Source organism: Alligator sinensis, unplaced genomic scaffold (genome assembly GCF_000455745.1).
Source record: "Alligator sinensis unplaced genomic scaffold, ASM45574v1 scaffold596_1, whole genome shotgun sequence".
NCBI classification, from domain to species: domain Eukaryota; kingdom Metazoa; phylum Chordata; order Crocodylia; family Alligatoridae; genus Alligator; species Alligator sinensis.
In genome coordinates, this window is record NW_005841967.1 from 1849580 (window position 1) to 1871285 (window position 21706).

The following is a 21706-nucleotide window of genomic DNA, read 5'->3' on the forward strand; positions in this document are numbered from 1 at the left end:
AAGCACTCTCCATTTCTCACTTTGAAGCTATTTCACTGTACATAAAAGTACTTAAGATTCATTGGATCAAATGGAGGAGGCAGCCTGACCCTCCAATATAATGGTGAGGACATTTACCAGAGGAGTCCTGCATCCATTTCCTGTTACCATGATGCATTTTATCCATTAACTGTTTCAAATAAGAGGAATAACTAGTCCTTAGAGCAGGAGTCAGAACACAGAATCCCCCTCCTTTTCAGCCAGTCTCCTAACAACTGTGTGACAGTGTCTTGATACCTGCTCTCTCAGGCCCAATTAATGTTGACTTCTTTTCTACAGGGTGGAACAGGTTTGAAAGTAAGGTTGGGAAGTACCCCTGATACATAGACACTTTCCAGGGACATAAAAGATTTGAATTCTCTCAGAAGAAGGCAATGAATCAGTCTGAGATCTTGGGTGAAGGCTCTAACCTCCAGGATACTATATAGAAGGGAGAGGATGCTGGCTATATTGCAGAAAAAGAAAAAAAAAGTAGCTACCACTGAATCTTATAAAGGGTATGATAAGTATTGTTCAAGTATACTTATCACTTAGGCTCCACACATAAAAGGCCACTATCTCTAAAGCTTATTCAAGAGTTAAGACACCAAGCTGCTCAACTTCATTAAGACAGAGGTGCTTCTGGATAGGCCTAAAGTTATACCTCTGGGTTACCTGGGGAACTTTAATGAGGACAGCTGAAGTGCCTATGCACTCCAGAATTAGGTAACAGCTGAACAGGGATTTCCAGAATTGCAATTTGGGACTTAAGCACTTAAATTTCACATAAGTTCCACATTATGGGACTATGTCCAATTTTAGATTTGGCCTTTAGTCCATCTCTGTGCCTCATCCTGATCTCTGAAACAGGAATAATAATTGGGGCTGTATGAAGCTCCGGTCCCTGATTCAATTCAGCAGAAAGTCAGCCTGATTTGGTGGCCAAATCTCTGAATCCAAATTGAATGGAGAACCCTTTAATCTCTCTGAATTGAATCAGAACCCTCCAAATCAAGTTGGAAAGATTTGGAGATTCAGACATAGAGGCAGCTTTAAATTTTTTTTCTACATACCTCTAGATAGGCGGGGCTTCTGACTGCTGTGATGCTGGGGCACATGGAGCGTCCCACAGAAACACAGAGGGCTCCCCAGTGCGTTTGGCAGCAGACCCACAAGGGGACTGGAAGCAATTCCGATTTACTTCTAGGTCCACAGGGGAGTGTGCAGGGGGCCCTCCAGAGCCCCTCCAGCTCGGTGACTGGTGCCTCCCACATCTGGGGGCCACCTGGGGTCCTCCTGCAGCCAACCGCCAAGCCAGGGGGTATGGGAGGGCCCCCCAGTGTGCTCCCAGGCAGACCCAGAAGTGGACCAGAAGTACTTCCGGTCCACTTCAGGGGTCACTGCTTAGCACGTGGAGGCCCCTCCCCACCCGCAGTCTTGTGGGATGTTCCGTGCACCCCAGCATTGCAGCAATCATGAGCCGTGCCTGCTACCTCAAGGTATGTAGAAAAATTTTTTAAAGCTGTGTCTGTGTCCGAATCACCGATTCTCCGAATCTGAAGATTCAATGCTTTGGCTGAATTGAATCAGGGACACTGATCCGAAACAATGAATCGAATTAGTGTTCCTGACTCAGGCCGAATCTGAATAGAATAGGGCCCACTTCACACAGTCCTAATAATAATGCTTACTATCTCTCATGGTTTGCCTGTCTTATCTACTTAGATTGCAATCTGTGGGACAGTGACTGTCTTTTCTATATGTCTACACAGTGACGAGCACAATGAGTCCTGAATCTTGACAAGGGCCTCTAAGTGTTATGTGTTTTTTTTTCTTGCAACTGAAACTGCAATCCTACATTCAAGCAATTACAGGAACCAATCTCCCTCCTCCCCCATGATTCTCTTGTGGGGGATAAGACTTTGAAAGTAAATAGACTGTGTTCTTGTGTCCCATTCAGTGTTAGTCCAGAGAACAGCACTGGCTTGCAGAGTGGCAATGTTGAAGGAGCTTGGGTTAAGGGACCACAGGCACAATTCCTCTGAACTCCACTAGTTGTACTCTACCCCACACAGATGGACTGGCTTCAGTGGCACATTTGTACCCAGAATGTTATACACATATAATCTTGTTTTTGTTTTCCCATTAATAATACCCAAATTTAATTTATATGCTCACATGCTTAGTAAAATTTACTGGATAATATTTATTCTTGATTATCTAAAAAGGTGACAAACACCATGACAAAGATGTTGACATTCATCATGTAATGAAAACAAAATATGACCTCATTGTAGTCAAAAGATTTAAACATACTTGGTCCAGATTTCACCCTCTTGCAATCCTGTTCAAGCCCACTGAAATGAAGCCTACACAGAATGACAATCAGGCTAGAATTTGGAGTTTGTATTCAGGTAAAGACATCTACAGTTCAAAGGACTGACCACTTATTAGTAGTGCCACATTAGTTCTGTACTTTCATTTGCCTCTTTTAAAAGCCTATGCTGGCATACTGCAACCTCAAGAAGCGTTCATGGTTTAGCTGTCACTGCTGTATTTTATCCTACTGTTTGCATACACAGAAACTGAAAAACAAAGTGCCAAGCAGAGTTGCAGCATGTCAGGCATATGTTGCTTGATGTCACCCAGAATTAAGCCATGTGGATGCGATGAAAGTGGCAGACTGGTGCACCAACCAAGGGAATTTTAGTCAAACCATCATTAGAAAGAAATTTCCCATGAAACAGAGACCAGTCATGACCAGGTTTACCAGGATTCAGCTTCTCAAGTCTGCTGAGCGCTGTGAATGCCCATGATAGTCAACGTGAGTTTGGGGTTCTCATCATTCTGCACAATCCATCTTGAGGAAGAAGATATTTTTCATGCTTAAAGCTGCTCCATCATTAAGAATTCTGCCATTGATTTGCAAATAAAAAAAAAAAACTAAGGCCTAACTGGCTACAGGAAAAGAAAAAGGTAGGAGGGTGGAAACCTTGCTTATTGTCTACAGACAACATAATGACAGCAGCTATGTTGCGTTTTCTTGGTTGTAAGCCCGTGAAAGTTTCTTAGGACATTGCTATTACAAGGATTAGCTGTAAGAATATACACAGACTTCTGCAGATTCTTACTCTTCACCAACCCTCCCTTATATGTGTAGTCCCATTGCATCAATGGGACAAACAGAAGCAGCTGAAAAACAGGTGGTGCGGTGAGTAGATGAGCAGACACCAGATAAAAATTTTAACATTGTTCTGATTTTTCTTACGCTTCCTTTTCAGTTAAAATTTTTTGAACAGCCATGAAATTAAGGCAGAGGAAATACCCGATTTATGCTTTTCCAAGAGCTTTTTCTAATGCTTTAGGATGAATTCAGTGAAATAAAACAATGAAAGAACTAGTCTTCTTATAGTAAAACAACACCTGGAGAAAGAGGTTTATTGTGCTCCTGAGGTGAGAAACAACAACAAATAGAAGATTCACAAATTCTACGATATTCAGCTTTCCATATTTGTATGCCAAATTAAACATGCTCTAGTTTGACTATGGTCAAGGACAAACTAACATGCATTCTGGTGTAGTTAACGTTGATTTTTACACTGATGTAAATTACACCAAAGTCAGGAATGGACAGACAGAGTTACCTCAGGGTAGCTTAACAGTGTGTGGGTATTACTGGGGGGGAGAGGGGATGGGTGGACACGTAATAGCCTTTAGTAGTTGGCGACTAGGGCTGTGCAAACTTCAGTAGCTGATTCGATCGGAGGAGATTCAGTTCGATTTTGGGACCAAACCTCCAAATCAAAATCAAAATCGGGAAACCAATTAAAAGCTCTGAATCAATTTGAAGCATCCAAATTGATTTGGAAATCTTTGGAAAAGATTCATCCACTTCAGAGATTCAGCCATAAACTAAGCAGGCAGCTGACACAGCTGCCTCTGGCTGGTAAATCTGTTGGGGTTAGGGGAGGGGGAAGGGAAGAGGCATGAGGGAGGGAGGGATTGGGGCTGGGCTGGGACTAGGACAAACTGCCCAGCTGGGGCGGTGGGGGGGCATGTTACTCAGGGAGGGGAGTGGGGGGTGCAGAATTCAGGCACATCAGCACTCAGAGTGAGGGCTCTGCCCTACTGCCGCTTGCCCAACTGGGGTGGGGAGCGGGATGCAGGCGCAACTCACTCCAGGCAAAAGGGGGCAAGCGGCAGTAGGGAAGAGCCCCCACTCCTAGTGCTGCTGTGCCTGCATCCCATGCCTTCCACACCAGCTGGCAAGCAGCAGCAGGGCAGAACCCCCACTCCCAGTGCTGATGCAGGCACGGCAGCACTGGGAGCAAGGGCTATACTCTGCTGCCACCCGGAGTGAGCTGCACCTATATCGTACCTCCCCCTCCCCCCACGCTGGCTGGGCCAAAAGGCAGCAGGGCATAGCTTCCCCCGCTGGGGCAGAGGCAGGCACAGCTGGAGGAGCCATGGGAGAAGCCCCCATGACTGCCCTGCCTGGCCCCATCCTCCGCCCAGCCCCAGTCTAGTCCCATTAAAAAAAAAAAAAAAATAGAATGAAAGAAAGCCCCACGCTCACTGGCTCTGGCAGAAGTGATTGGGGCATCTGGGCACTCATGACAGAGCCCCCCCCCCATGCAGTGCAGGGCAGTGGGGGATAGTGGGGATCACCCACCGCTTGCCACCCGCATGGCAGCTACCCCATGGTGTGGGTGCAGCATGGCTCGGCAGGGTGCTACATGCTGTCTGGGAGCTGGGGCAGCTCCACCTGTCAGCCAGAGCCCACCACCACTCAGCCCCAGCAGCCCCAGCTCCCAGACAGTGCCCAGCACCCTGCTGAGTCATGCTGCACCCACACCATGGGGCAGTTGCTGCATGGGTGTGATCCCCGCTGCTCTGCACTGTGTGGGGGGGGCTCTGCCATGAGTGCCCAGAGGCCCCAATCACCCCTGCCGGAGCCGGTAAATGCAGGGTTTTCTTTCTTCTTCTTCTTCTTTTTTTTTTTTTTTTTTTAAGTGCTGGGACTAGGCTGGGGCCAGATGGGGGATGGGGCCAGGCAGGGCAGCCACTGGGGGTTCTCCCGTAGCTCCCCCAGACCGGGGAGAGGCAGGCACAGACAGAAGAGCCGTGGAAGAACCTGAAGCCTCCCAGCTGTGCCTGGCTCTCCCCGGCTGATCTGAATCATCGAATCTCTCCGAATCTGCGCTGTATCTTCCGAAACTAAGTCAGTCAAATCGATTCAGGACAGTGATCCAAATCGAGTCACTGTCCTCTGAATCAGCCAAATACGAATCAAATACTTCCCTACGTGCACAGGCCTATTAGCTACCCAAGAATGGATGGGTAGCCAGACAATATCTAAACCAAGGTACCTTATATTTGTAGATTTCTCCTTGATCATGGCAGATGTAATTCCCTACCTGATGAGGCAAAATTACCATAGATTAGGGGTTTGCCTCATCTGTATGTTTATACTCACACACACATATATATGTTGCCCTACTAGCATCTCTGCTCTGTACATATATACACACGCACACAGTACTGTAATTCTGCATTTATATTCACACACACAAACACTGAATCCATCCAGGGCCTATGATAGATGCACATACTCATATTGCAGGGGGCTTGCATTTTTGAGTGCATGTTCTATTTAATTGTGGAATGATACTCTAAGCAAATCAACATGTGCACACACACAACAGAGAACTGTGAAATACTACTTCATTAAACCAAGAAAAAGGCCCATTAAACACATGAGTCCTAGGGTAGACTACTAGGTCATCGTTACAGTACTAATGGCACAGAATAATTCCCAGGCTAGTAACTAGATTGTCATGTGTTTTAACATTGCATGGTCTATTCTCCAGTCAGTGCTTGCAACTTCTATTAACGTTAATGAATATGCATATGTGCCTCGGGGGGAAGAACATACTCCCCCATGGCTTCTGAACTTGTTTACAAATTCCTCCGAAAATCACATTGTGCTTATTGTTCTGCACAGAAAGCTATTATGGCTGCTATAAGAACTTCCTTTTTTCCCCCCTATCTGAAGAACAAGAGAATACACCAGAGCAGACTAAGGGTGGCAAGGGACTGTGGACCAAGAAAAATAATTTAGCTCTGGGAGTCTGCAATCAGAAAGTTTGCATCAGAAAGATGGTTACTAAAACTGCAGAATCTAAACCTACAGTGCCCACCCCAGCAAAGCAGATAGCTGCAGATCTACTGCAAATCTCAGCAGGTGCTATCAGAAGCTAACTTGAGCTCTTTGGTGTTCCTTCCTGTTGCATCCACAGACTGAAGAGAATGAATAACCCGGGTAGTTTTGGGGCCATCTGCAACTGCCTGTGCATGGGCAGTGCACTAAGCAGTGGAGAAGAATTCTCTGTGATCCCAACAGCAAAATCATTCCAGTAGCTCCTCTCTTTGTTTGCAGCCCCACAAGCATGACTTCTGGGTTGGATGACTAAAACTGAGAGAAATCAAATGTGAATTTTTTGAGACACTAATTTACTAGCATCTCTGCCCTACTTCAGGGGAGGGAGTTTTTTCTGTCATACAGTATATTCAGCTATATCAGACTGATTTTCATAGGGATTTGAGGACCTAACTACTACCCATCTCTTAAGAAATCTTTTCCATTGTCTCCAGTGACACCTACTTAGGGCATTTGTAGATGACACAGGGGTTTAATTCTCCCTAAATTGAAGCGTTGGATTTTTAAAAACACCGCTTCAATTTACAGTGAAGTAAACCTCTGTGTTATGTACATCCGTGTTGGAGCCCGATCCTTACCTGCCTCTCCAGCAGCAATGGGGAAGTGACCTGCTGGTGGGCAGAGCAGTCCCTCAGCTGCTGGGGCGTGCTTCTCTCTGTGGAAGCAGCAGTCCATTGCCCTCCACCCCTGATGGCACCTGCCCATGGGCACGTGCCTCGGGCAGTCCAGGGGGGCACTGCAGCTGTGGAGCAAAGCATCAGGCCCCCACGCAGCTCAGGCAGGATGGGGGAGGAGATCAGGCTCACCACTTTTTTTTTCCTTCTGTGGAGCCTGCCTTCCCAGGCTGCTGCCAGGCTGCCTGGATACAGTCTGCCTGCACAGCTCCTGGGCTGCACAGAGCCCGGTGCTTCCCTCTGTGGCTGTAGGGTAGGAAACTAAAACTCCTTGGAGGTATTTTACTTTTCAACGCCCCAAAGTCATTTGCTGTGTCCCAAAGCCATTTAAGCCACATTACGCCACTGAATGTACTACAGCAGCTGGAATTAACATGCAATATGCCACCAAATGCTGAAACAGCAGTGCCATTAAAGTCGTGCAAAAGGCATTTAACCCACTTTAAACCCGATAAAAAGAGTCATCTACAAACGGCCTTAGGTGTTAAGCCTTCTTACCCCCTGCGACATAGCTACTGCCAGTAAGGGCACTAACCTGTACATAGTAAAGGTAGTTCAGCCTCAGGGTTAAGTTACTGGTAAAACAACTACTTAGGAGTATAGAGTGAATATACTGATGACCAAATGCTGTCCTGATTTACATCCTATACAATGTCTATAGACATTTCACAGGGACTAAATTAGGGAAGAATGCAGTGCTTAAATTCCAGAAGGTCAGGAACAAACATATGGGTTAAAAGAAAAAAAAAATCAATCATTCTGTATAAGGCTCTTATGAAATATTTCTTCCATCAGTGGATGCTGGTTAGAGGCAAGAAAGTAAGATGGCTGCTATATTGTACATTTTTTCAAACATTATTCTTTTAAATGAATTACCAGTCAATGGAGGATGCAAAAGATATTAAACTGAAAGCTCTAAATCCACTTCAGTCCATCTCCTGTTTATACAGATTGGCAAAGCTCACATCATTGGGTTAGCAGCTGAGCTTGCAAGGTAACTGGGAATTTTACAAAATTGTGCCATCTGAAAAACTCCAATTACAATTATAGTCATTGCTTTTTCTCAAAAGGGAAATATGCTCCCTTCTAGAGATTACTGAACAGGAAAGATACTTCTATTAGACAAAATTGAAGAGTAGCAAAATAGATGTCTCTTTCACACGGAATGCTCAAGTGGAGAACACATAAAACAATTAAACAACTACAAAAACAAGAGGCAAGAATTCTTGTGGGTGATATCTTTTATTGCACCAATTGTATGCTGAGGCTTCTGAAAAAGCTCTCAGCATGATCCTATCTCTGCATCCCACACAAAGTAATGATCCTATTGACTTTACTGGGACTAGAATAGGTGAACGCTGAGCTTTTTTGGAAAATCCTACTTTTTTTTTTTTTGGAAATCTCACTCTTGTGTATTCTTCATTCATGTTGCCAACAGCATTTTAGATAATCCTCATGGATAGAAAATCAGCTTCTAAAATCTAATTAGCTTCACAATTTCTCATCATCAACATAGTACTATGTGCCACTGTCACTGAGCAGGATTCCATTATTTAAAAAAAGAACAAAAAGACAGTCACTGCCCCAAATTCTTTACCATAAATGCTTGTGCCAATTGTTTACTTTTTTTATATCTTTTAGTTTGGAAAGTGAAAATGCATTAGTTTAACTCCTATTTATGTACCATTCAAGATGAAGAACAACCCTGAAAACCTTAGCTTCTAAACATTTCATTTACAAATTATTGTAAAACACCACAAATATAATATTTTTAATATTTACAAAAAATTGTAATTAGTGTAATATTGGGACTGCAAATTATGCATAGGATTATCCGACTGTTGAAATGATCCGTTTCTGTTGGAACACTAAACCTCTGTGGAAAGACAGCGTTGCATTCTGTAAAAACTTGTCTTTACAAATCTGAAGTGCATGCTTGACCTAATTCAGTCAATATGACCCAATCCAGGTCCTTCAATTACAGTATGAATAATGGACCATGACAGAGAGCACAGACATTCAGAAATATGCCAACAATATTAAAGAGGATCTACAAAGGTAGACCCTTTTCTTGGAAACTGCTACTTAAAATACAGACAGTTTGGGTATAGTGTAATGCAACACAAACTGGAACATTATTACTATACTGGGACAGATCCAGGGGGGTGCAGTTGCACTCCTTTTGCATTCCTGGTCCATCCAAACTCTAAAGCCAGCTGCCTGGGACAAGCATTGGCTTTTCTATTCAGGCAGCCCTGAGGTAGTCAATTGACTTCATGGCTCATTATAATCAACCTGATTCCTGCTAGCCTCCCTTCACTCCACAGGTGTTAAAGACCCTCTCTCCTTTAAATGGTCTTTATGTTCCACTATTCAAACTGTCCTTTCTTCTGCAATGTTGCAATCTGATAGCCATCCCTGGTAATGCCTCTCTCCTGCCTCAAACACCTGCTGCAGACTGTTCTTAACTGTAGCTTAAAACCTTAACTCAAGCGTGGTAATATTAAATCAGGTGTAGAAATGACTGACACCAAAGTATTGGAGGCACTGTCAAGGTATTCAAGAAGACTAGATTTTCTTTTATGACGCTGAATAAGAGATATATATTTAACTATAATGACTACAGGACTAATGAAATTATATGTTTGGACTATTTTTGCTTAGTGTATGTTTTAAACTTAGTATATAATCTAAAAAAAATAGTGCACATTTTGATAAAGTTATATTCATTTTTGCTTTGATCTTCAACTGAATAATATAGCTTCTAGTCTACCTGGAGAAGAATACTTGTGTTATATGGGCTGATGTGACTCACCATGTGCTCTCCTCTTCTCAAAATCCTAGATCTGCCCATGAACTGGTATGTAATGAGTTTGGACTAATGTGTTATTGCAAGTTTGAAGGAGATTTTCACACTGTTTCAAGTTTAGAAGCAAATACTTATCCAACAAACAGTGTGCGTAGGCACTATGTTTCTTTCTATTTCTGTTTCTGTTACTAATGCTATTTTTGTTTTTAGGAAACGAAAGAATTCCCGTTTTACAGCCAAGTTTCTCCTACCACATGATTCTGTAGTACAGTCAGAGTCATATTTAACATCATGATCTATTTCTAGGGAAATTGTCATGATGCGACAAATCAAATATTTTGACTTTTGCAAGGAAAAGGAAGAGAATATAGGTTGAAAACAGAAATTCTTTTTTTATAACAATCCAGGATTTAAAACAGGCAACCCCCTCCCCTACAGAAACAAAACAAAAGAAAAAAAATGCAAATAAAGTTGCACAATATTTATCAAAGCTATCTCCTTGCTGCCTAGGATATGTATTTAATTTCATTTTAAATTAGTCAGTAGGTGAGACAATAAATATTGTAGGTCAGATTATTGGGCTTTGCCATCAAAAGCATGCATATGTTTTCATGTCAATGTATTTGTACTAATCCCACATTTGCTTATGGAAATCTATAACTCTGTTCTATAATAGTTCTCTGTGGTTAATAGAAACAGTACGACAAGGGCTTATCTGCATATATTGTTGCTCATATTTTGTCTATTTGTACATGAAAATGCAGAATTGGAAATGCATGGCACAATATATGCAACAGTGTTTGAAAATGTAGGCTTGGATGATCGTGGATAATCTGGGTAGGGATGTATCCCCATCTCTAAATAACATCTATGAATATGCATTTTCATGGTTCCCTAAATTCAATGTGGGTTCATAGCCAACACAAGACAAGGTTGCAGAGAAATTTGAATAGGTACAACAGTTAAACAAGGCCTACAGACTCTGAATCTCCTAGACACCTTGCCAGCCAGATAGAATAATGCATTTCCTAGGAGGCAAATTATGGAGGAACAATGATTATTTCAATTAATTGATTTTCTAGGCAAGAAATGAGCTTCTTCAGTGTTATCTGAAGAGTTTCAGGTGTTCTCTTATATGTATGCTCATGGATTATATACAAGCATATTCCTATTCTAGGTAGACTGTGACCATGAAAATTCTTGTTCTCATTGAAGCAAGACACCTGGCCATAGAGTATAAAAGAGATTATACTGTTTCTCTTTCTCAATGAGAAGTAAAGCATTTTGAAGCTTCAACATCTATATCTAAACAACATATTGTGATGTTCCTGAATAATTATCAAACACTATGATACAACGATTCTCTCCACAGACGCTAACAACTCTGATTACGCACTCTGTATGTTACACTTTAGTGAAGTCCCTGAAGAGTTTGGCACCTCTTCATGGCCCTCTGTTATACAGACCCAGTTTGTTTTGATTCAGAGTATGTTAGGGTTACCAAGTCCCCTCAGTGGGAAAGCGTCAGGTGCTTCCTCCCGTTAAATGAAGGGTATTCATCATTGTGGCTGCTTACAAGCCAACAAACAGCACTTTACTTTAAGATCAGCATACCCCCATGCTGAGTAGAGCACACGCCTGGAAGAGGCATCATGTTAGTTTGACCCAGCCCACCCAATGTCTGCATAGATCGGGCACTTCAGTGGGGCTTTTTGGTTCTTGAATCAGCTATTAGACAAATGCACCAAAAAGCCCCACTGAAGCAACTGATCTATACAGATGCTAGGGAGTTGGGTCGAACTAACGTGCTTCCTCTTCCAGTAAAGTGCTGGGTTTGTTTTGTTTCTTGGTTTGTTTGTTTGTTTTTTTGGGGGGGTCGGGTTCACATCTGTCAGCAGCGTGTATTACATTTACAACTGGCAATGACAGAACTGCCACTGAATGGTTTCTCTATGAAGTATCAAAACATTTCTACTTTATAGAGGTAGTTTATTACACTATGCAATAAAATTCATAGATTATCTTTAATGATAGTGATGGAATATTAATTCATTTTTCTCCTGTGTTCCTGGGTATACAAATAATCTGGATTGACCTGGTATGCTGCAAAAGTTTCCTGGAAAGAGTTTGAAATAGTATCAATATCATGCAGGGTATCTGGTACAAATACAGCAGTGACACCCAGTTTACACATCTTATATATAATCATCATGTATTGGGGTATGCTAAACCTAACCTAAGCTAGAAAGGATGGAATTTGTAGTTGGCCTAGGAAACAGAAATGCCAGTCAACTCCATCTTTCAAAATATGCCAAAGATGTCACAATCAGAGAGCACATCCTTCTGGTCTAGGTAATAATCAGGAGTTAAAAGGAGATAAAGGGGAGAAGACAAAGAACACAGGGGTTGCCCAGAAAAAAAAAAAATTAGGGCTACTGGGAGCAACTTTTCTAGTCAAAGGCCCCTGCTAAATTTCCACTTAGCTTTCTTGGGCAAGGGATAAGAATGTAGACTTTTTTTTCTTTCAGACAGTCAGATTCTTTTGCAACTTGGGAAAAGAGGAAAAGGGGAACGTGGATGTAAACATAGTAGGTTCCCTGATCATCCCTGACAACACTATAATCCACAACTCCGCACAACACACTGTGTTGACTCTTGTGCACACTCACACATGTAATGGAAAATTTTTAGGAAATGTTGCAAAGATGATTTTTATGTCCATCTTCCTCTAAAGCAAAAGTCCTTTAGTCACATTGGCTAAGCACAGATAGTGAAAAATCCCAAGGCTGAATCATTTCAGTTTTAGCAGGCTAATCTAAACTGCTTAGATTGAACCGATAAGCAAGTGAACATTCACTTTTGATTCGGGAAATACAGCCATGTGCCTGCAGTGGCCCAGACCAGAAGCCAGGAGGTGCTAGAGCATGCCTCCCTGCTGTGCAGGAGCAGACAACTTGGGTCAAGGCTAGCCTGCAAGTGAGTTGCAAAGCATCCTGGGATGCAGGCTGGCTGTGAGCCAACTTGAATTTGTAGGGGATCTGGGACAGAAGTTCAATTAACCAATTAAACCTAAATCAGTTAAGTCTGATACTACATCCATCCAGGTTTATCTTAAACCAATTTCAGCCATTTTGAAAGTGGTCTATGTACACTGAACTTCTGTTGCGTTACAGATCTGAACCAGTTGCCAATCACTTATACTGATTTGTGTGTAATTTCTGTCCCTAGCCATTGAGTCTGGCTGTACAGATGTAAGAGAAAGACAACTTATCTAAAGGACTCTTTTTTATATATAAATATGTCCTTTCTTTAATTTGAGAGATCTCCTGACCTCCCAGGGCTAGATGAAAGTGCTCTGTGCATCCTACTGGCAAGGTGAGACCTTTTCAATAATACAAAGATCCAAAAGGTCACACAATATTGGACCTTAAGCCTGTCAGTGGTACAAGGCATAATATTGCCTGTCCTGGCTTTTAAGGTAGTGAACATTGTGGGGATAAATTCTGGAGGAAAATTATGGCAAATGGCTTGGTCTTCTAAATTGCTACTAATTAAATCCTGGGTTTGGAATGTTAGAAGTAGTCCCAGTGGAACAAGGTTACTAGGCACAGCACAGGAGAGGAAATGAAAAGTGCATGATAAATGCCACATATAAGATAACTATACCTGTCAGCAGAAGTGAGGTAAGATTGATTCAGTCTAAGTCTATATATAGCCTGTTGATATAAGGAATGGTTTGGGGATATTTTATAGCCTTTAAAAAAGTTGATTGGTTAAGAAAAGGTATAAGATATGTAAAGCCAATGAGCATTTCCAGCAACTATCGAAAACAAAGGGATGCACACAAGAAGCACAGTATATTACACTGGGTGTTATAAATGACATAAAACACAGGTAGAGGGAATAGTTCAACACTGCTTTAAAAAAAAGTTTAGAGTCACTGTGTTTGAAGACGAATTTCATAACAGAAAGGAGGAAGCAAAAAGTATCTTGTCCCCTCCCAAGTAGTTTCTTTCTGTTTTAATGCTGTGTCATCTAGGGAAATCGGGAAGAGTCAAGGGGAGGAGAGGAGAGAGGGAGGGGGTTAAGAGGCAGAGAGAATGCAGGATTTGTCCAAAAATGAAAGCTGAATAAAGAAAGAAACCCATCAGAATTAAGAAATCCAATATTAGTCATCTTAGTATTCCTCTTCAAACCAGCTATTGCCTTTGGGCTATATACCATGCCATGCCCTGTACCACGTTAGCATTTTACCCTATAAGCAATATTGTAGTTGCTATAGTTGTTAAGAGCCAGACAACACTTTTGTAAATACTTTTATAACTTAATATGCTGTCTAGGCAAATAGTGCTGACATTTTAAAATAAATTACAGGGAACATATATGCACTCTTTGTAGGAGGGTCACCTTAACATTTTTCAGATAATTCGAGTTCTTACCTTCAGTCCGATCTGGTAATTTCCCACTCTTACTTGTTGTTCCAGAGTTAACAGTTTCAGATGAGGTGCTCAATTTGGTGCTGGGGTCTCGCTTAGGTTTTGGCGGTGGTTGTTTTCGAGAGCAGCTACTGCTTTCATCATCAGTACCTCCAACTGAATGAAGAGATTGGGATCTCACGGTAAAACCACTTGAGCAAGGATGTGGCAGTCTGTCCTGAGGAGCAGGCATTGTCATAAATCCCATTCGGAAATGTTTGCCAACATAACTTGCTTCATTTCCTCTCACCACTTCTCCACCTATGCTGTAAAGAGAAAATATATGTCCAAGTAAAGGATCTGCTTCTGTTTTTATAACACCTGGGAACATCTACAAATTTTCAAAAATTTTAATTCAAAACGTTATCTACACTCAGAAACTTATTTCAACCAGTTCTAACAGAGATGGGCCCAAACTGATAGTTCTGTCTTGGAAAAGGCACATTCTTCATTTACAAAGCCTCCTTTGGCAGTATATCTTCCTTCAGTTTCCTGATTTTTTTGCTTCCTACTTGAGATGTATTATGGCTCATTGAAGCAAGAACTTTTCCCCCTCCCCTCCCCTCCCTGGAGTCCCCTCACACCACTGAGAAGAAGATTAATAATCTTCCTTTAATAAGTCCATTTTAACTCCTTCGTCAGCTTGGGGTATCTTGAACTATTTTTTTATTTCTATATCTTTTCTATTTTCCATGTAGCCCTACAGCAAAATATAATATATTAGGGTTTTCCTTTGCAGAGCAACCAAAATCAAACCACATTAATCCATTTCGTAGCTATGATCCAGTTAGATAAGTTTCCAAAAGTGAACATCAGGTAGAGTCTTCAACGTATCACCGTATTATGCCCCTTCCTTTGATTTTAACCAAACTAGGCAGAAAACCTCTACCCTTAGAATGAGATGCAATAGCCAAACCTTCACAAAAACTCTCTTTGAAGAGGTTAGAGGTAAGGTGGAAAACAGTCATATAATATGAATGCAATTTCATCTTTGGGCCTTGTTGAATATTACTTTTAGGCAGCTCCTGGAGCTCTAAACCCCTGGATTATCCACACATTAACTCCTGAAACTAGTCTCAAGCACACTGTAGGCAGCTTAAAGTGATGTCACTCCAGGGCAGGTTTCTCTCCGACCCGTTACCCAGCTCATGTCCCATTCATGTGGTGGCCACTCCACACAGATGAGCTGCCCATGTCGCAGACTTCAGTAGCCCAGGATGCAGTGTCTCCTCCCTCACCCTCCTGTTTTGTGTGGACAAACTTGCCACTCTAGGAACTCTATGGCCCAGGGGGCAGTTCTGGCACCAAGCCAACTTCCCCTCCCACTCCTGTGCAAACATCCTGCAGAGCACATACCAGCTAGCCAGGCTGCAAGGTATGGATGGGTCTGGGAGCAGGGTCAAAGGGCGGGGGTAAGGGGAAGACAACGTAGGGGCCATACTGAGTCACCATGAGCTCGGGGTTCCTTCCCAGGATGGGGGCAGTAGCTCCCAAGAGTCTTCCCTCAACTTCTAGTCACCCCAGGAAGCACAACCAGCACCCCCTCCCCCAACTCCAATCCCAATCCCAATCTATTAAGGCACGAGACCTCCTTTAATGTAGTTCCTCTATTTTTATTTATTTATATATATATATATTTATTTATTTACTTTATTTTATCCTTCAGTAGCAGACTTCCTTCATTTCACAACCCCATTCCTTTCCATCTCTCACTTCATTACCCACCCCATCCCATTAGCTCTCTGCCTCCTAGTTTCATGTTCCTGCCTTCCCCACTCTAACCCATCTCTCTCACATCCCTGCTTACAGCAGAGATAGACGCCCAGCCTGGGTCACCAACTCTCTAGTGGCAACTCACTGCTTTAGCGACTAGTCTGGCTGCTCCTTGCCAGCCTGCTAGTAGCAAGTCACAGCTGTGCAGGTGGGGGACAGAGAAGGTTTTTAGTTTTGACTTCTCCAAAGTCGAGCTAGCAGTAACACTGATCAATATCTGAGCTGCTCAAAGTGCAATATGTAACAAGGCCCTGTAACTGTAGAATAGCTGTTGCAGTACAATTTTTATCTATTTTTGCTTTTATCTATTAAAATTTGTGAAACTCTATTCAACACACTAAGAAATTAATTTGACTTCATATTATTGATTTTTAAACCCTTTTTTAAATGTTTTCTGGCTCAGTGATATTTTTAAAATAAAGAAGTGGTTTTCTAAATGTTTTCTCTTACTCTTTTCTCTGGTTCAGAAAATTTCACATGGAAGATCACTAGAATCATTATAAATCATACAGTAAAACTACAGTGTAAACTATTATATTATTGTCATATGCCAAGTACTTTCTACTATGATCCTACATGAAAGTCTGAAGACTATACAAAAACAGAAGCTCTCTGAGCAGGGAGCTACAGCACCTAACGGAGCCCTAACAACCAGGACCTGATTTTGAGACACTACTGTAGTACAATTAATTTAAAAAGGATAACCCTTAGCAGTAGAAAGCAGTTCACTTCTAAGTCCTGGAAGTTGGGAACAACATTTGTTGGAGAGACCTAATCAATGCATCAGTCAGTGTGCCCATAGTTAATATTTGGTATATTACTGTATACCTGAAAATGTACAAATATAAATTGAGGAAAAACCTATCATCTATCCGTGTGATTAGAGCAAATCTCCAGCACCACAAGTTATGGCTGAAGCTTTAAGAAGAAGAGTATGGATGTTCTGAGGTAGGGGAAAGAATGTGGCATTATACATTGATCTATACTTCCCTTTGCTCATCTATTACTGCAGACATGTATGAATCTTGGGAAATAAGATCGATGGGTTCTAATCCGTTATGCCAGTTCAGAGTAAATAAAAAAAAACAAACCCAACACATGGAAAAATATTCTGAAAATTACTCAGAAATGGGAAAGTTTAAAATATACTTCAGTATCCTATCCTGAATCTACAACATGAACAGCAACTGGAAGGTGACATAAAAGTGCATAAGATGAGTAAATAATTAGAATGAAAGCACAGAATCACAGGAGAAAAACCCATGACCAAGTAGGTATCTAAGGTATCCATAGGCATCAAAGAAGGAAAGATCAACTAATTTGGATGCAAACATGTTAAGGCAGACTATCCACTGTACACATACAGTCTGATTTCTACAATTCTTATGCATGTTAGGCATTGATGCTCATTGTTGGAATGTATATGCACAGTACATTTCATATAAAAAAAAAATCAGCAACACAGTAAAATCAAGAGGGATCTCTTTGTAAGAGATACCTCCATCATTCATTCAATTATAGACATAGAATCTAAACAGCCTACATCCCAATACATGCAAGTTCTACTTGTTAGATATGATCTGCAGGTAATACGTTGTGAAGCAAGAAAGTCACTCTTTCAAAGTTAATGGAACTTGGGTTTCTAAGTGATTTTGTAAGTGAGGACTTTTGAAAATTTTACTGTGTTTGATGCCTGTAACAGGGAGCATTCTCAGGGCCGACTTACCTTTGGCCCGCCCACCTGTTCTGGGCCAATATATGCCTTCTCTCCTTCTATGCCTTGATGCTAATTAATTAATTACTAATCTTAATAAGTGGGAGGCTGCCCATGTCTTGCACCGATGCCAGGGGGCACTATCTGCGGCTCTGTACCTCCCCTACACTGCAGCCCATGCCTTGCAGATGGCATCCTCTGTTGTCAACATCCCCGTCCCCCCCCTGGGCCCCAGAATCCTACTATTTGAACCCCACCTGGATCCCTCCACTCAGGCAACCTACTCCACCTTCATTCCAGGCTGCTTAGCTCCCTGAGCTGCTCCCCCTTATGGGTGTGGTCCCCTGGGACCTTCGGCTACACTGGCCTTGGCCCACCTCCAGGCCAGTCGGAACCCCAGGCCCTCAGCTCTGGGCATCCCTCACAGTGGGCCCCTGGCCCTTTGACCCTTCCAGTTCTGGCAAAAGCACTGACCAGTTGGGTGATGTCAAGACAGGTTTCTGAGTCTATGGCTCCACTCTCTCGCTGGAGTCCACCTTCAAGACTCTACAAGGGGGTAACCCACCTGGTTGTGGGAGCTGGGGTAAGGCACCCCGACCCACCTTTCACTGGGGTGGTAACTGGCCTAGAATTTCCTGGGGGCTCCTGAGCCACTGAGAGCCCCACCAAGTGACCCACTCCTGGCAGGATGCAGTTTTAGGTCATGCCCAGGACCAGGAGCCTCCTGACCATCCCCTACAGGTCCTCCCATACCTCCAGAGTATTCCATGAAGCCTTGCAGCCAGGTGATGTTGCTGTACCTCCAGCCAGTAGCAAAATACCCTGTTTATATGAGCAGCCAGAGTTCTAAAATGGCCGCCGGAATTAAGCACCTGCTGGCTGCTTGGCCCCAGGTCTTAAAGTGGCAGGCACAAACAATGCCCTACCACAGTGCCCCTGTCGCTAATTTAAGGAAAAATCTGCGTGATAGGAGTGTTAGAATAGGGATATGTGGGATGAATTGTGGATGGTGTTTGAAGTCCCACAAAGATCCTACAACAGCTATAGTGCTCCTGCAGGAACACACATACAAGTTGTAGATGCCTTGGGCAAGCTAACTTGCTCCCTCTTCAGTTCCCTGTTTGATACTGCTTTTGGCTTTAAAAAAAAAAGTGTAGGATTTAGCACTGAACACATCTCATTTTCATAAAGCTAATACCCCTTGAAGAGCAAGCCAGGTGAATCCCATTCTACTTCTCTCTTTAAAGGTCTCCTTGAGACATAGATCATAACATTGTGAGGGCACAGGCAGCAAAGCAGAAACAAGCACAAAGCTATGCCAGCAAGTCCCTCCACTCCAGGATAAAGATACCCCTTGGTGAGTCAGAAGGAACTGTACACAAGTGAAAGTTGCATTGTTAGGTGCGCAAAGATGTTTTACAAGATAAACCTAGAGGGCATTTATACATGTGTTCTAGGAGTTGGAGGGGAGGGGGGGAATGCTTGAATAATTAAAGTGCCTGGAACATCTTGTGAGTCAGTGTCTCCATGCTAAAAATGGTGGTGGGGGCATTTTAACTAAAATGGAGGCAGGGGTGCTTTTTTTTTTTCATTTGATGAGCTTTAGGTAAAGCACCCCTGCCTCCATTTTTGAGTACGGGGATGCTTATACATGAGACACTGGAGTCTGCGCCAATGTCCTGTAATTACATGTCAGAGCAGTCTTGCTGCACATGTATAGGCACCCAGAGATTTCAAAGAGTAATTAATAGTGGTAAAACCATTCTGATACATTGCAATCTTTCTGAGTTCTTTATAGCAAAAGGATTACTTCACTATTTTTCTATACTCCAAACACAAGTGAAAGTGTAGAGCAGTCATTTTCTGAAAGGAGTATCGAGTCCAACAAGGTTGAGAACCACCATGGGCAGATTTAGAATTTTGAAAAGAGGGGTATAAATGGTAGCATGCATTATCACATATAACAACTCATATTTTTCTCTACTTAAAAATAAACTAGGAGTTTTACTAATATGCTAGAGGCCTGGGGCTATATTGAAGCAAATACAACTTCATTGGAGAGTCAGCAGGGCTGTGAAGTTAGGACCTTGATTACCAGGATCAGCTAACAAACAGCAGAATTGCAGAACAAAGGACAGCTTGATAGGTGGAACATCAAGACCATTAAAAAGAAGAAAAGGTCATTAACACCTATGGAATAAAGAGTTTAGAAAGGATCAGATGGATTAAAATGAGCCATGAAGCTGATTGACTTCATCAGTACTGCATGACAAGAAATGCTACTGCCACTGCCAGGCAGTAAGTTTTAAACTTGGAGTGGATAAGGAAGCAAATGGGGATGCAAGTGCACCAATATAGCCCCCTCCCCCTCCTATCCACTTGTGACCTAAGCAAATTTACAACCAATTTATTATTGACTCATAATTGGTGTCAATCCCAATGGGATTTTCAACCAAAAAAAGATCAAAAGGCAGAACTCATTATTTTTCTCCATAATCTGATGATTAATATAAAAACCTGTAGTTAATTTAAATGATTAACTGTCTCCACTAATCTTGCCATAATTTTTTTCTGAAAATAATATAATCTTCTGATGCCATACTACAGAAAATGCACATCATATTATTTAAAGAGGATTAGTATCCAAACCTACTGAAGGATGTAGATGGGATGGGGGTCTTATTTTATCTCCTTAAATCTGTACTAACATATTATTTTATATATATATATATATACACACATACATTTTATATATATAACATTTATATATATAAAAAGCATAACAACATTTAAATCTTAATTTTTCACTTCATAAAAATTCTGAGCAGGATATCTAGTTAATTGCAATATTTCACTTCCACATAGGGGTAAATATTACATGTGACCCTGGCTGCGCAATTGGTACTGTGCAGTCATTTAGTACTGCACAGACCCAGCCGTGCACGGGTCATTTCTGACCCTCCGTCACCATAGTGATGAGCAACTGTGCAGTAGCTTGCTGCTACAGCAACATAGTAGCAGCAGCATGGTTAGTGCCCATTGACTGTACCGATAAGCTACGTCACGATAACTCATTGCTAAAGTGACATAGCATCTTGTATAGACATGCTCACTAAATACAGCCATTAGGGAGATTTAAATTGGTTCAAAATGCCACCTGATATCAGGTAAATTGGGCTGGTAGGGCTAGCAAGGAGATTGGGGGGCAAGAAGTTTGGGATTGGGAATAAGGGGTTTGCTGGGGAAGGAAGGGGCAGACAACCCACAAGGGGTGTGGGATAGGGCTGTGCGAAGCTTTGGGTGGTGATTCAATTCAGAGGAGATTCAGCCCAATTCGGTGGCTAAATCTCCGAATTCGAATCAAATTAGGGGACCAATGAAAAAGGTCCAAATTGATTCAAAGCTCTCCGAATCTTCGGAAAAGATTCAGAGAGCTTTGATGATTAGGACAGTCCTCGGTGGCTACAGCAGGGAGCTGCAGCTGGACTCTGAGCTGATAAGTACTGGGGCGGGGGGGCTGAGGGAGGGGACCATGGGGGGACCCATCCCAGCCAAGCAGGGGGGCAATCCCTACTGCCCCCCACAGCCCCATGCTGTGTGGGGGACTCTGCCACAAGCCCCATGACCCCCCCCCCACTACCTCAGCCCCCCCACGGCTGCCCCCCCGCCCTTTAAGAAAAAAAAATGGAGAATAACCCCAGGACTCACTGCTCCTGCAGTGGCCTTGGGGCTTTGGGGGGATTGTGCAGAGCCCCTCATGTGGTGCGGAGCAGTGGGGGGGCAGAGGGGATCACCCCCCCCACCATCAGGAATGGTGAGTGTGGGGGTTTTCTTGGTTTTTTTTCTTAAAGGGCTGGAGCTGTGGTGGATGTGGCAGCCATGGAGGGGCTGGGGGGGCTTTTGGAGAGACCCCCCACAAAGCACGGGGCAGTAGGGATCAGCCAGGCAGCACCCAGTGAGTCAGGGCTTTTTTCTTTTCCCAAGTGCCTGAAGTTGGGGGGGGGGGGGGGGGGGGTTTCGCGG

General features: G+C 42.8%; 1 protein-coding gene across 1 annotated transcript in view; it reads right to left on the reverse strand.

Annotated features, from left to right (window-relative positions):
* The window catches only part of NYAP2 (neuronal tyrosine-phosphorylated phosphoinositide-3-kinase adaptor 2), a 230821-nt gene that overhangs the window by 120251 nt on the left and 88864 nt on the right, over positions 1–21706 (reverse strand). Inside the window, exon 2 of the mRNA XM_006020745.2 lies at positions 14161–14462. Within this exon, the coding sequence (XP_006020807.1) occupies positions 14161–14462 (302 nt within the window). The remainder of the gene's footprint in view (positions 1–14160; positions 14463–21706) is intronic.